Source organism: Paramisgurnus dabryanus, chromosome 15 (assembly GCF_030506205.2).
Source record: "Paramisgurnus dabryanus chromosome 15, PD_genome_1.1, whole genome shotgun sequence".
Taxonomy (NCBI): domain Eukaryota; kingdom Metazoa; phylum Chordata; class Actinopteri; order Cypriniformes; family Cobitidae; genus Paramisgurnus; species Paramisgurnus dabryanus.
The window spans coordinates 16583202-16598228 of record NC_133351.1 but is presented as its reverse complement, the minus strand read 5'-3'; the positions used below and the strand labels follow the sequence as shown (position 1 = coordinate 16598228).

At 35.9% G+C, this 15027-nt stretch overlaps 2 protein-coding genes across 5 annotated transcripts; one reads left to right on the top strand and one right to left on the bottom strand.

Annotated features, from left to right (window-relative positions):
* Positions 1 to 101: 101 nt before the first annotated feature.
* tmem177 (transmembrane protein 177) lies at positions 102 to 1839 on the bottom strand. Of its 3 annotated transcripts, XM_065251365.2 has the most exons (3): positions 1765 to 1817; positions 1607 to 1666; positions 102 to 1485 (listed from the first exon to the last, which is right to left on the bottom strand). In XM_065251365.2, exon 3 carries the CDS (start codon positions 1454 to 1456, stop codon positions 524 to 526), a length of 933 nt encoding a protein of 310 aa, XP_065107437.1. In that variant the 5' UTR covers positions 1457 to 1485; positions 1607 to 1666; positions 1765 to 1817; the 3' UTR covers positions 102 to 523. The 3 variants fall into 3 exon arrangements, with proteins under 3 accessions (XP_065107437.1, XP_065107434.1, XP_065107436.1); XM_065251362.1 differs by lacking the exon at positions 1607 to 1666 and having other exon boundaries at positions 1765 to 1839; XM_065251364.1 differs by lacking the exon at positions 1607 to 1666 and having other exon boundaries at positions 1738 to 1836.
* Positions 1840 to 3863: 2024 nt separating this feature from the next.
* Positions 3864 to 12545, top strand: mrasa (muscle RAS oncogene homolog a). 2 transcript variants are annotated; one of them, XM_065251668.2, is made up of 6 exons: positions 3864 to 4098; positions 5949 to 6155; positions 6328 to 6481; positions 6649 to 6748; positions 9634 to 9713; positions 9979 to 12543. In XM_065251668.2, the coding sequence occupies exons 2-6, from the start codon at positions 5963 to 5965 to the stop codon at positions 10076 to 10078; spliced, it is 627 nt and encodes a 208-aa protein (XP_065107740.1). In that variant the 5' UTR covers positions 3864 to 4098; positions 5949 to 5962; the 3' UTR covers positions 10079 to 12543. The 2 variants fall into 2 exon arrangements, with proteins under 2 accessions (XP_065107740.1, XP_065107741.1); XM_065251669.1 differs by lacking the exon at positions 3864 to 4098 and adding an exon at positions 5074 to 5165 and having other exon boundaries at positions 9979 to 12545.
* Positions 12546 to 15027: the final 2482 nt, after the last annotated feature.

The following is a 15027-nucleotide window of genomic DNA, read 5'->3' as shown; positions in this document are numbered from 1 at the left end:
ACATTAGAGCAAAGTTTATAAATATGTTTTGTAAAAAGTTTTGTTTTAGAATTTATTTGAGAACTGACAATAAAGAAAAAAATTAAAGTGAGCTTCAAAAAGACTTTCCAAAAAAACTTTTTAATGAATTTTAAATGTGCCACTGTCCTTAAATATTTAACTGAAACACTATAATAGAAACAACATCAGTTTTCACTGATAATCTCCATTCAGTACATTTATGATATCAAATTTAAACTCAGGACCAATGAAATTGATCAGAGCAAATAAATCCTTCTTTTCAGTTATCATTGGCTTATGGCAATGCTGAAATGTAAAAAGTAACCTCAATTATTGTTACCAGATTCTATTTGTGAACCACTTAATGCATTTAAATTGACACAATATGCTAATAAATTATTTATTCAAATTTATATTTTTTATCAGAGAAATATTTATCAAGATCCCGCCAGACAAAATTTTCACACGGTAGGCACCATAAGCCATTCTCTCACATATATGTTTTTAAAAAACAAAAACCCGTTTACAGTTTTTCATTTTTTAAAAAATTTAAAATCCCATCTCGTCGAGATGTGTATGGGGCGTGTCTGAGTTTCAGCAGGTGACCAGGAAACAAATTTCCACTGGGGGCGTACAACTCTTGGCCTTTAGGTCCCATCAGTGCACGAAGGGTTTTGTTCCTTGTCAAGATTTTATCATAAAACTCTACACCACCTTTTGCATAGTTGCTTGACAGGCTCGCTGCACGACGGTCCGAGCTGTAGTCCAACCACTGACTAAGAGCATCAGAGGTCAAGATATACGAGACGACTCCCAAACCCAGAGCAACTACATTAACACAAGCTCGGGAGATGATGGATCCAACATGGAGACCAAAGATCTGTTTAAGGGCCACGCTATATACACAAGCCCCTGCAAGACATGCTGGAGCAACGGCTGCATGTAACACTGGACCCCCGGCCGCCAACCGGGCTACTTCTCGTGCTATAGCAAATTTCTGCGCCTCTGGAGAGAACACCAATGAATTTTTGAGGGCAGCACCCTGATCACTGTCCCATTCCACCTCTTGTCCATTGATTAGAATAGTGCGGGTGATGATGCCTGATGGATCATCAGTGGTGCTGTTGAAGTTGGCTGGAATACCAATCTGTGCTCCAGAGGGAAGCCATGGCACACCTGCTCCTACCGGATGAAATCCAAAAGCAGCAAAAGCATGGAAGTTATCAGTGCAGCTGACAGCATAATCTTTCAGTACCTCTTGAAAGACATTATTGAGCTTCTCGGAAAGGGTGACTGGTTCTCCTTTGTACCAGGCCTGGTACACTTTTCTGTATGTGTGATCTGGGAAGACGTGATAGAAAATGTTGGCAGAAAAGACGCCACCACATCCAACAAGGAGCAGAGGTGTCCGATACTTCTGAATCAGCACGGAGAATCTCAGAAAACGTGAAGCCATTTTTCTCTTTTATTGGGCACAGAGATAGACTGAAAAGACAAATGGCAAAATGAAAAATTACATATTTATGAATGTAAAATCATTGTCTATAAAGTTTTTATGTATGCAGTATATGTACTGTGTCTACTATGAAAGATAATCATGTCTTACCTTGCCTAACGTTACTAGCAGTATTAACGTAGTGTACAGTAAAACCAAGGCATTTACAATCTAAAATTAACATTTTTGATTTAGAGCTTTTGTCTAAACATATATGTTTAAAAACGTTATAAACAACCGACCTTTAAAGTGCATAAGCATTTTCTTACTTGTTATTATAGGTTCATTCTCACAAGGACAGCACGCTGACTGTTATGGTAAGACATCTGCCGTAAGGTAAGAACACATTACGACAGTTTTACGACAGCACTGACGATGGCTGTTTCTCAATCGGAAGGCTGCAGCCGTCGGAGGTCGCATACATAGATATGTATATAAAGGCTAGATGGCTCAAGGCGGAGTCAGCTGTGTCGTCACTTGGTGGCCATCTTAGGTCAGTGCTGCCATAGTGCTGCTCCCTGCTGCTGTGGACGGAAGGTGAGTGACATACGCCAACTAAAATGCTCGTAACTTGCTGAATTCTTGACGGATTTACAAACGGTTTGGTTTTTTACAAACGTTATTAACGTGGCTATAATTCTGGATGCTTTAACATGTTTCATGAATTTTTTATTTATTTTTAGTATACGTATTTAGTGTCATAGGTACATCTTTGACGTTTATAACAAACCAATCCGTTTGAAAATCGGTAAAAAATTAAGCAAGTTATGGTCATTTAAAAGTACCTGCATCATTAAAACTCAATGCTACGAGTGAGCGAGCGCCCTGTCCTAAGATGGCCGCCAAAATGCGGACGTTCCACTCAATTGGCCATCAGCGCGGACGAGCCATCTAGCCTTTATATACATATCTATGGTCGCATATGCAGGCTGCATACGTCATCAAGTCGGGTTAACTGAGCATTACATTCGCAAGTCATAAGCATATTACAACAATTTACGATTAACTAAGAATAATAGTCAACTTTATAATTGTTAATACTCTGAAACAAGACCGTCTTTATGACGTATGCAGCCTTCATATGCTACCTCCGTAGGCTGCAGCTTTCCGATAGATAAGATAGAGGCCGTTTCTCAAACGGAAGGCATCCTTTGGATGTCGCATTTGTCTTATTTCAGAATATTAACAATTATAAAGTTGACTATTATTCTTAGTTAATTGTAAATTGTTGTAATATGCTTATGAATTGACAATGTAATGCTGGATTAACTAAAACAAAACAGGCTTGATGACGTATGCAGTCTTCTTTTTGAGAAGCGGATGGACGTGAATTTGATGAGAAATAAAAATGCAATTAATCTAAAAACCATAATAGAAAAAGAATATGATTTACATAAGCCTTTCCTGAACCTTCTATTATTCGATTTTTTTTTTGCCATGTTGTTTGTGCATATAATTTATGAAAAAAAAGTAAAAAAAAAATAATGTTATTAAGGATATGCTGCCAGGACCAATTTAATTTGGCCAGTTTGTCAATGCATGCTATTTTTGTCAGCGCTGGTCACAGTCTAATAAATTTGACATTTTACAGTATTTAATCATTTTACAGTATCTCTGTATGATTCTTATGTACAAATGTTTCGATTCAATCAGATACAAATGTCAATCAGAAACAATTGTCCAACGGGGGATTTTTGAGCCACCGGCGCCTCCTGTAGGACACTTTGGGCTCAAAAAAATCAGTTATGGGCTGAAGACTTTATGAATGCTACTTCTATCAAGAATTTCAAGATCTTTAATCTTCAAAAAATAAACAGAGCGTTGTTCAACGTAATAATAATTATTAAAGTAATATTAAAGTATTAATGTGTTAATACATTAAATTAACGCTATTAATTAACACAAATATATTGCAAATCCAAGTTTCATCCTCTTAAAATTAGATAGACATTAAACTATAACTTTGTTTAAATTTGTATTAGTCTTTAAATGTAACAGATTTCCATCATTCATGTATTTAAATAAGCCTCTATGGTGCTGATGATTCGATGCTAAATGCAGCCTAAAGATATGCAAAAGCAAATTACTTCTGATTTCCCGTTGGAATTGCTCAGATTCAATTATAATAAGCTAATTATTTATTTTGCACATAAACTAAGCTGCCCCTTTAAAAGTGATGATGTGACTTTCATCATAGAGGAACAGTCCATTTGTATTTGTGGGGAATATTTTGCATTTTAATCTGAGACTGCGTGTTTTGAATAAGACCGTGTTTGTAAGAAAATAACTGCAGGATACTCAAAATAGTATGTAACATATGTGCAATACTGCCGGCAAAATAAAACATTGATGCATTATAAAAGTTGCCACAAACACATCCACCCCGTCGAAACCATTCTATTCATAGTATCAGCAGTTGCGATGTGAAGATTGTTACGTTGTAATTTCAAAAAGGCGGAGGATTTATCTTTATTTGCTCATTTACTCTTAAGGACACATCCGGTATTTATTCAGAACATGACTACCCTTACGTAAATGATACTGGGATGTCGATGAGGTATTGGGATATTTGCACAGTTGGCAAATTATCCAACCCATCACTGGTAAGTTTCTTACTCAAAGTTTTATTTTCATTTAATAATAGTCGCATTCATATGTGTTATTTCAGACATGGCTGTTTCATAACTGCCCATTTTAACCCCTTGTATTGGTCTGCGTATATGTAAATTCATCAGATAACTCTGAATTGAATGACTTATGTTGTGATGTAACAGATTACGTCAGAAACAGCCGAGTCATTTCTGATCAAGGGCGCAATAAACTTCTTAGAAAAACAACAAAATTCTCTCCTGCTACTACGTTAATTTCTTATTAATATTCCTTTTGCTAAGACCTGATCAGTTTATAAATGTTATAATAATGTACCTGCTATACTGTACTTTAAAATAACCTAAGTGTTACCCTGTTATGATTTACTTTCCCACAACTAAGATAATATTTGGAATAGCCTATAACAGAGCTTCAGTCAATATAAGCCTACTTTGCACCTCATACTAGTCACAGTTCAGACTGGAAATAGGAGACAAATAGGATACAGGATTTACAGAAGATTGTTGCTGTCTTTTATACCAAATAGTGACCAAAAAGCTCCAAAAGGCCATAAAATCATGATAAAAGTACAAATATATATATATGGTACAGGAAAGATTTTCAATATCACCTTAAATGTTACCATGTATCTAGTGACTTCAAGCTTTTATTATATCGAAAGGTCTGTGTGAACATTCTTTAGAGCATCTCCACACAAGTCCCTTAAAATAATTAACAATGGTTTTAATGGTAAGGGGTGGAATGGCATCAGATTTTTTTATTTTGGGGGGGGGTTAACCTTTGCAAAAAAGCAGGACTGTAAGGTTAGCACAGATGACTTTCTCTGGGGTGTGTCTGGACAGATGTGTCTAACAGTTTACTCAGGCCTGGTGGAATTAGGAAGGAAGTTTACTCCTTCCTCACATTGTGGGTCGCAGGAAGGGGTGGCCGTCACCCACCGACAGACTTTTCCTTCTTAGCGGTCCACAGTCCCCTGCTCATAGGCCGAGTTAACATTTCTGCATTAGCCTAGCTGCTCTCAAGACAAGTCCCTTCTGTCAGAGAAAGGATATCTTTTTAGGTAAGAGAAAGTGTTTTAATTTTCCAGAGCGAAGAGACAGATGCTTATTAACGTGTCTGTATGGGATTATATTTCGGCATTGTCTGGGACTGCCAGTATTTTTTTGTTACTTGTTGTATTTTTTTGCTATAAAATTAAAGTTATAATAGTTTTATTTGCAAATTTTAATACAAAATTTAAAAAATGTTTAATTCACCTTTTACACACAAATGGACTTCAGTATGTCACTTTAGGTATGCTTCCTTAATATAAATAAAGGACAGTTTTTTTATTATATGTTTAAACCATAATGAAATTGAGTGACTTGTAAACTTTTTTACAGATGTGTTGGAAGGAACAATGTTTTAAATTTTTTAATACAGAAAACATGACATAAGCATAACTGCTATCATTGAACTGGAAACCTGCTTTCCTTTCAATCTTTACTGAAGCTTAGTGTTTGTGAATTAAGTTATATGTGACTATAATAAACAAATAAAACATGCTTGCTTAGGTTTGGAAAAGTTGATGTTTTGCAGAAAATAGCAGCAATTACAAAGAACCACATTGGCTGCGTCTAGACCATATCCTTAGTAATGCATCCCTCTCTCTTAAATTAGCTCTCAGTGGACTGCAAAACCGTTCCCAACCCACATAATATCTCATTTCAACATTTCAAATAAGCAACTTTAGGTTTGTTATTTCCCACAAAATGTGAGAAGTGCTCATCATCTGTCATCAGCTTTACACGTAGGCCTAAATTATGATCAGCAATCACCTGCCTCTCTCTTTCTCTTGTCATAGGTGTAGCTGTTAACATGGCAACCAGTGCGGTCCCTAGCGACAACCTCCCCACATATAAATTGGTGGTTGTGGGAGATGGAGGCGTGGGAAAGAGTGCTCTCACCATCCAGTTTTTCCAGAAGATTTTTGTGCCAGATTATGATCCTACTATTGAAGACTCCTACTTGAAACACACAGAGATCGATGGCCAGTGGGCTATTTTGGACGGTACGCTACATTATTTTATTCATCAATAGTTTAAAAAATCCTGGTTTTATCTGTTAAAAAGTTGGTGATTTCTTGTCTATTAGCTTTTGCTTTGCTGCTCAGCTGGTAACGATGGGTTTTCCATCAGGTTTGTCTAACATTGTTTTTAATACTAAACTCATGTTCATTGCAGTTCTAGACACAGCGGGTCAAGAGGAATTCAGTGCCATGCGAGAGCAATACATGAGGACCGGTGATGGTTTCCTCATTGTGTTCTCTGTGACGGACAAGGCCAGTTTTGAACATGTCGATCGATTTCACCAGCTCATCCTACGAGTGAAAGACCGGTCAGAAATCCTGTGTACCTCATACACAACTCAACAACAACAAAAAACTATTTACCAATGTGATATTAAACTGTGCCTTCAGAAAGGCTGTATATCTTATTTTATGAAATATATTTTACATAGATTTGTCCTAGCAGAATCTTAAGTTTGTTTCATGTCTATACCAGTGAGTCATTTCCAATAGTTTTGGTGGCTAACAAAGTTGACCTGGTTCATCTGAGGAAAGTGACAAATGAACAGGGCTGTGAGATGGCTGCCAAACACAACGTGAGTCTGTGAGATAACACAACTAATATTACACAAACATGAGCACTACATTTAGTTCAGCTTTCAAGCATGGTAAACAAACTACATTGAGTACAATTAATTTAACAGATGCTTGACACATGAGGAAATCATCACTTTTGTAGTGAATTCAGGTGTTTAAGGTGCTTCACACAAATGTATTTGATTTAACAGAAGCTGGGTTTCCATCGAAACATGAAGCTAATCTTTTCTATTAGCAAAAAAAAAGAAAGCCAACGAATGCGAATTAGGTGCTTCCCTTCAAGTTGTTTAAGCAAATGACAGGGGTATTGGTAACCTAGTAACCAACAAGGAATAAAACAAGGCATGCTTAGAAAAGGGAGCGAGGACTGCATTTAGTTACGATTTGGCAATTTATACACTTACTAGCAGTGCAGCTTGTTGTTGCCCAACTGAATGCTGTGCACAGAAAAATAAATGCAGAAATTTTGATGCAGGCACTAGCAGCAAGGGCAGGCCGACGACGTCAAGCCCCATGTATGTCAGCTGATACAGCTAGATGATCAGTCACGTGGGTATGAAGGATTACTCCACTTTCATAAAAAATAATTCACGATAATTTAATCACCTCCATGTTTTTCTTTGTTTAGTCGAGAAGAAATTAGTTTTTTTTTTTTTTTTTTTTTTGATAAAAACATTCCAGAATTTTTCTTTATTAAATAGATTTTATTGGACCTCGACAGTTTATTGTTTAAATGCAGTTTCAAAGATCTCTAATCAATTCCAATCGAGGCATAACGGTACATTAAAAAGGGGCGTAAGCATTAATGCTTCTCATTTATTTTTAATGTGTGATGTCATGCGTTGCCGAACTGAATTGTGGATCTATCAATGTCGGGTCATTGCCATTGCTTGTGGCAGAAGTTGAACATTTCTCAACTTTTTTAGTGCCAACTTCCGTCAAGTGTTAATGCTTATGTCCCGTGTGAATGCATATTCTTATCTAGCGAAACAATTTTAATCAAGAAAAAAAAATAGCATTTTTAAACCACAACTTCTCGTCTTACATTAGCCGTGTGATGTGCCAGCGTGACCTTACACAATGCATAAGCACGTCGAAAGGTCACGCATGATGTAGGCGCATATACCGCCCGAGTGTTTACAAGTGTGTAAAAAGAGGACCAATCCGATGTTGTTGTATGTGGAATGACACTAATTAATGTCTTTGTGTTCATGGTTTAAAATGGTACGCAAGTGTGCGTATCACAAATGTAACACGTGACCTGCTTACGCAATTTATGTAAGGTAAAAATGTTGTGGTTTAAAGGTGCTTATTTTGTATTTTTCTTATCGTTTCGCTAGATAAGGCCCTTATGAATCGTTTAGGATTGTTTAGAGCTCTTTGAAGCTGCGTTGAAATTGCAATTTTAAATTGCATTAAAACTGTAAACTGTTGACGTCCAATAAAGTCTATTAAAGGTACAATTTGTAAGATATTTGCAGTAAAATATCCACAAACCACTAGTCCGGTGTTATATATTTTCTCCAGCTGATTACTAACAATATCTATAATGTTTTCAACTACTTGTAAATTATTAGAAAATTGCTGCCCTAAACAGTGACACGGGGCAGTGCAGTCGCCTGTAAATGACGTTAATATCTACGTTACCTTTTGTTACCGCCTTTATTGACGTAAAAACCACATGACAACAGTGTGGACAAATGCGGAAGTAGTAGCGTCTGTCGGGCCACTCACTTTTTTATGGTAAGTTTGTTCATCTGAACACTTAATTCTGTGCTGTGTTAACAAACCATCGTATTGGACTAATACTGTAACATCTATGACTAACAATTGCGTTTTAAACATTACATGAAACCTTACATAATGGAAAAAACAGACTTTATCAAATACAACATTTATAAAACGTGTGTAACATGATTTCTCGTTCCCGTCTGATTGATGACCATCAGCGTTTGAGTTAAAGACAACAAATCCCATCAGTACACGCTGCTTCAGAGCATCATTAATCTACGTCATTGTTATTGATTTGATCTGGCGCCCTCTAGCGGCGTGGATTATACAAATTACATCTTTAAAATGAGAAAAAATCCTGAAATGTTTTCCTCAAAAAACTTAATTTCTTCTTGACTAAACAAATAAAGTCATAAACAACTTGAATGACATGGGGTGAGTAAATTATCTGGATTTTATTTTAATGAAAGTGGAGTAATCCTTTAATGTTCGCTACATCAGAATTTATTCGGCAAATGTGTTTCCATCTCCCATTATTCGCATTTACTCTTTTTCGCACAAGTCAAAAACCACCTCAGGTGAGTGTAGAAACTTTTTGCGAATTAAAGGATTTTTATTTGAAATTTGGCGTTTCCATTTTTCTATTCTTATGCATTACTTCAAAATGTGCATAAAAATCAGTGTGATGAAAACCCAGCTAGAGTCAACTTTGTGTTCTTTAACTCATTTATTATATTACCTTTCATACATTTTTCAAGTTTTTTGTTGTTTTATAAGCATTTGTCCCTTCATTATGCATTTGCTCAGTCACTTTTATTAAAGGTATACATTTTATCAGTATGTGTGTTTCCTGGGAATCAAACCCATGACCTTTGTACTGCTAACTCAATGCTCAGCCAGTTGCATTACTGGATTTACTCAGTTTCAGAATTTATTTCTTCAATGGAAAACTGAAATTAGGCAGTTTTCTATATAAAGAAACCACATTGGGGTAGATTCTGTTTTAGAAAATAAAAAATAAAAACATTAAAAATATGTGTAATATGGAAATATAAACTTTTATAGAGCTTATTTTTCATTAAGCTGACTAAAAGGTGATGCCTCAGAATAGTAAAAGTTTATGTAGATGACTTCTTGCATTGTATTATTTCAGATTATATACATTGAAACAAGTGCCAAGGATCCCCCGATGAATGTGGACAGAGCATTTCATGAATTGGTCAGAGTAATCAGGTAAATAAGTTATGATCTCAAATATGCATGTGGTATTTATCAAGACCTTATCTTGTGTACTTGTATTAGAAGTATGATATACAGTGAAAGATACAAATCTTATTACCTACTTCTGTGAACAGTCAAAGGTTATGTTAGAAAGTATAATGACCATACCACCTTGTCATTATGTATGCAGATTTTACGTTAAATTTAAATGTTATATCTTATTAAAAAGCAATCCTTTGAAATGATTTGAAACTCATTCATGCTTTTACATTCTTAGACAACACATTCCAGAGCGAAGTCTAAAAAAGAAGAAGAAGATGAAATGGCGTGGAGAGAGAGCCATGAGTTCTCACAAACTTCACTGTGTAATGTTGTGACTACCTCTCCTGTTAAGATCATCATTAGCGTTTGGCATGATAAACTGCCGGACTGACAAGAGATCTGCACTAATTGGAGGACCACAGACTTTGAGTATCCAAATCAATGACATGAGGTCAGACAATCTCTTCACGTCTCAGGGAGGCGTACCGTACCTGTGTTCACCCGGGCCGATGGGGAGCTGAAAGAAAAAATGTACAGACACTGTGTCCTAACCAGCTGCGATGTGTCAAGCTCATCAACATGAAGAACAAAATCACATCCAGTCAATGCTTGGTTGATGTGTAATATACTGGATTTTGGACCATTCACTATGGGCGAGGATTCCCAGCGAGACACATCAATAGCAAAATGCAACCAAATAAAAGTTGCGGTTGTTCCAGTCACTCAAACAATACTTGGTCGCTAGTATGTTCTGGATTTTAAACTATATCAGGAAGGATCACATGACCACTGTCTTCATTTTCATTGGTAGTTGGCTACAAATTTGGCTAAAGTAATATCAACTTGGTTGTATCTCCACAAATGTTAAATAAGCTTCTGAATGCTAACTTTCTTAAAAACAAAAACAAATGACATCCATCTGGGAAACACTGTTGTTGTTAATACACATCATCGCTTCATCATGCAAGTGGTTAGGACATAGTGTAAGATTTTGCACATTAAACATTTAAAATTATGATAAGATCACACAATAAGTGATCGATTTGAAATGCTGGTTCTTACTTCAGGGTGTAAGCATAGCAAGAGCCCAACAAAAAACTGTGTGCCTGAAGTTTCCTAACATCTAAATATATGAATGATGGTTTTGCTGGACATTGTGTTTGCAGTATACAGGGATTATTGGAAGTCTGCCTTACTAATGAATATTTATTGCCATGTTTGAAGGAATCTGTAGCAGGAGTGTAGTTGTAGTCGAGCTTGTTTATGATAATGACACTTTAGGTGTCATGGGAAAGTTTGAAATATCTCCAGTATGGCCTTTACTGTTAAGCACAAACAGTACTAACACAAATGAAGGACTCATTGCACTGGCACATAAGTGCATTTGGCGCCTTTCTTGTTATTTACTCATGGGGTAGTTTGTGATTTTGTTAAAAACCCATTAATGTTTGGGATTTATTTGTTGCACACTTAAAGGTGCCGTAAGCATTTTATTTTGTGATGCACAATAAAATATCTGTAATACAAAGATGTCTTTCCAAGAAATCAGACCTGTCTCTGTTACAGCCCTAGACTTCACAAAAGCATCAGAGGACAACCCTATATTTTTTTATAGTCAATTAGTGGTGCTCCCTGTCTGTGAAATGCTTTGTGCCGAGAGCACGCATAGTCTCAAGCCTTTTAATGGTGAATTCTGCTGTAACTTCAAAGCCAACAAACAGGGAAAAAAATCAACACCCGCCTCAAAAAATATAATGGGATTTATGATGTAGCTTGAAAAAAATACATGCAATCTTTTGTATTTCTTTTGAAAGCTGCTTTGATACCAGCAAGTGCTAATTGGATAACAGTTTTCTAACCAAATGGAAATTGTGTATTGCACCTACAACTGCTTTTATTGTATACAGTATATCTGAAGGTTAGAGAGATGTCTGATACAAAATTGATGGATAGGCTGATAGATGGGGGATTTTTATGCCTGATCAACCTTCATTATTCAGCAGGCTTTTAAACCTCATGCCTCTGTTTCCTCCTCATTGGACCATTTAATGTGCCTGTGCCAATGTGATAAATAGTCTCATACTGTAGCTATAGATTCTTCTAACCTCGTTCCTCAAAGACAAATCAATGAAATTGATCCCATCTGCAGTTAAAAGCATGAGGGACCTTTACGCCAAATTATGTTGTGATGTGCACTACAGCTTAATGTACAGGCGACAATGTATCTTGACTTTTTGGTTAAGTTGGGTTGTGTTTGGTTGGGATTTATTATAGTATTAGGTTTCAGCCAGGAAGTTTAACATACCCAGATCCTCTGTTACAGTTTAACTGTGGACATATGTCTGATTATGAATGAATTTGCACATTTTACTTGATCTTGAAGCTCTGTTGCCTTACAGTGTTTAGCTTACTCAGCCTTTTTCATCGCAACATTTTTAAATCATCTCTATGTGCAATAATTTTTAGTAGCATTAAAATGAAATAAAACATAATCTCTTGTGTTGTTCATTCATGTTGGTCAATTATAACTTGAAATAATCCTGAATATTTGGACCAGATTTTATACATTTATACAATTTAACATTGACAAAGTTATTTTAAACAATGTATTTGAAATGTAATACTTACAATTATTGCTATACCTTATGTTATTTTGATCTTTTAATTGGTAAATAATATGAAACAACTTATAAGAGCCATGCTACCAATGATATCATAAACTGTAGTTTTATGAGCAAAATTGCCTAAGAAAATAAGTCTAGTTTATAGACAAAAAATGTACAATTCAAATAAATTAAAACTTAAAACAAGCAAAAATATTTACCAATGGGATGAAAAAAAAATCTTAAAATAAGTTTTCTTCTTTCTTAAACTCTTAATTTAAGCAAATATTTTTCACCCCATTGGCAGATAATTTTGCTTGTTTTAAGCACAAATTCACTTAAATTGTATAGTTTTTGTCTAAACATATATTTTTTTAGGTCATTTTGCTCATCAAGAAAATACATCTTAATTTAAGAATTTTAAGAAATGTCTGCTGAAAACAAGAAAAAATACTAAGTAAGAAAGTTTTTTGCAGTGTAGACAAGGTTTGTTGAGCATTAATCATTGTTTACATGTACTGCTAGAATTAAAGTGTTTCATTCTGTGGTCAAACAATAGATTTGTTCAATTTGTAAACAAATGTCAAGACATGTTAATTTATGTTTGATATATTACAAAATTATCACAATGTAAGTTAATGAGTCGTTTTATATGCTGCAGGTGTTATTTGTAAACATCACTATTATAACAAACATCTGCTATATCAGATAAACATGTCAGGTTTGATATAGTTGTGCAACAAATGGCAATTAATGATATGGTGTTGTTTATTTCTTTTTACACTCTAATTGAAAGTGTTTTTATGTCTATGTCATTATGAAAAGCTGCTATGCTTTGTTTGAAGTGCCTCAGATGCAAATGAAACAGCAAGTTGCCTTGGTGTGAGACTATTGAGTATGATCCATTGTTTGTTTATAGAGTTTTGAATTTAAATGGCTGTAATTTAATTAAGTGTTTTTATTGTGTGCATTTACAGCTTAACTGAGTTGTTTTATAAACTGTAGTAAATAAACTGAGCCTTTGCTGAGCTCAACAATAAGGATTTTTCTGCTGGCTAAGTGAAGCAGTTTTGAGAGTTGTACTGCCTATTTTGTCACACACATTTTATTTTTAAAAGCCTATTAATATTAAATATAGTTTTCTTCACAAACAGTGCAGCTTGACACTAAGCCCTCTGTCATACCTCTCAGCGTTATTGTTTAAGAGGTAGTTCAACCAAAAATTAAAATTCTGTAATCATTTACCCTCAAATTGTTTCAAAGCTGAATACATTTCTTTGTTCTGCTCAACACAAATTATGATATTTTGAAAAATGTTTTATACAGATTTATACAGGTGTGAAACAACTAAAAGGTAATTAAATGATGATAAAATTATTTTTTATCATTTTAGGGGGAACTGACCCTTTAAAGAGGACATATCATAAAAATCTGACTTTTTCCATGTTTAAGTGCTATAATTGGGTCCCCAGTGCTTCTATCAACCTAGAAATGTGAAAAAGACCAACCCAGTAACTTTATTTTGGTAAACCATTCTCTACAAGCAGGTGAAAAAAATAGGCCATTGAAATTTGGCTCTCCTTGTGATGTCAGAAGGGGATAATAACACCTCTTAATCTGCACTGCCATTTAGTGCAAAAAAAGGCCCTGTCCCAAATGGCGCACTTCATGTGGACTTTCGGTCTCGTGGCCTTAAATTGCGCATTCTCGCTTAGTCTACGAGTCCGTAGGGTGTCCCATCTGTCATTTTTACGCTTTGAAGTGTGCTCATTAGCGCCTCCTTTGCCCCCATGATGCGGTCTTCAGCGAAGCCCGCACTGCAGCAGGCTTCGCTCACTTTGCCAACCCAGAAGTCCTTGCGAAAGGGCATTCAGACCAATCAGACGACGGAAGGGAGGAGTTCACACTGACGGGCAACTTCTCTACCTATTTCCGGTGTGATGTTCGAGTCTGTCCCAAAATACGACTCCGGTGCACCCACGTGGACTCGCATCAAGGGTCCCTAAAGTCTGGACTACGTGATGTCATCAAAGTGTGGACTCTGAGGAGGACCACAAGTCCGGAGTGTGCCATTTGGGACAGGGCGATACTCATTTGCATCTTAAAGGACACATCCAAAACGGCACATTTTTGCTCACATCTACAAAGTGGCAATTTTAACATTGGGGTATTTTGAGCTAAACCTTCACATATGTACTCTGGGGACAACAAAGATTTTTGTTTGTGAAATGTCCCCTTTAAGCCCTATCTGAACAGCAGGCAGTAGATGTTATTTATAAAATCCAAACAGCAGATGGCAGCAAAGCATAGAGGTTTTCAGAAACATAATGGTTTTTGATTCATGACTCACAAGAGTGTCTGTCTCATTTAAAGTAAATCTATTTCTTCTGTGGAATGCAGGAACAGGTGTGGATAATTTGCATCTTGTTGTTTGATGCTATTTATCTGTCATTGTCTCTGTTATATAGACAGAGTTTCGAGGAACAGGAGATTGGTGGAAATAGGTAGCCAGATTCAATTACAGCGTACCGAGCATGCTCACTAACTGCTAGGTCAGTCATCGACTAGAAATCTTTACCAGAAATTGAAACTCAAACGCTGACCCTGAAAACTCGGCTTGTGATAATTGGATGGCAAAGAGAGGAAAGCTGTTCAGGATTGAAAACAATCTATCTTTGTCT

Coding starts and splice junctions, on each gene's coding strand:
- tmem177 (XM_065251362.1), bottom strand. CDS start 1,456: ATGGCTTCACGTTTTCTGAGATTCTCCGTGCTGATTCAGAAGTATCGG.
- mrasa (XM_065251669.1), top strand. CDS start 5,963: ATGGCAACCAGTGCGGTCCCTAGCGACAACCTCCCCACATATAAATTG. Junction 6,156..6,327: donor CCAGTGGGCTATTTTGGACG/GTACGCTACATT, acceptor TGTTCATTGCAG/TTCTAGACACAGCGGGTCAA. Junction 6,749..9,633: donor AGATGGCTGCCAAACACAAC/GTGAGTCTGTGA, acceptor GTATTATTTCAG/ATTATATACATTGAAACAAG.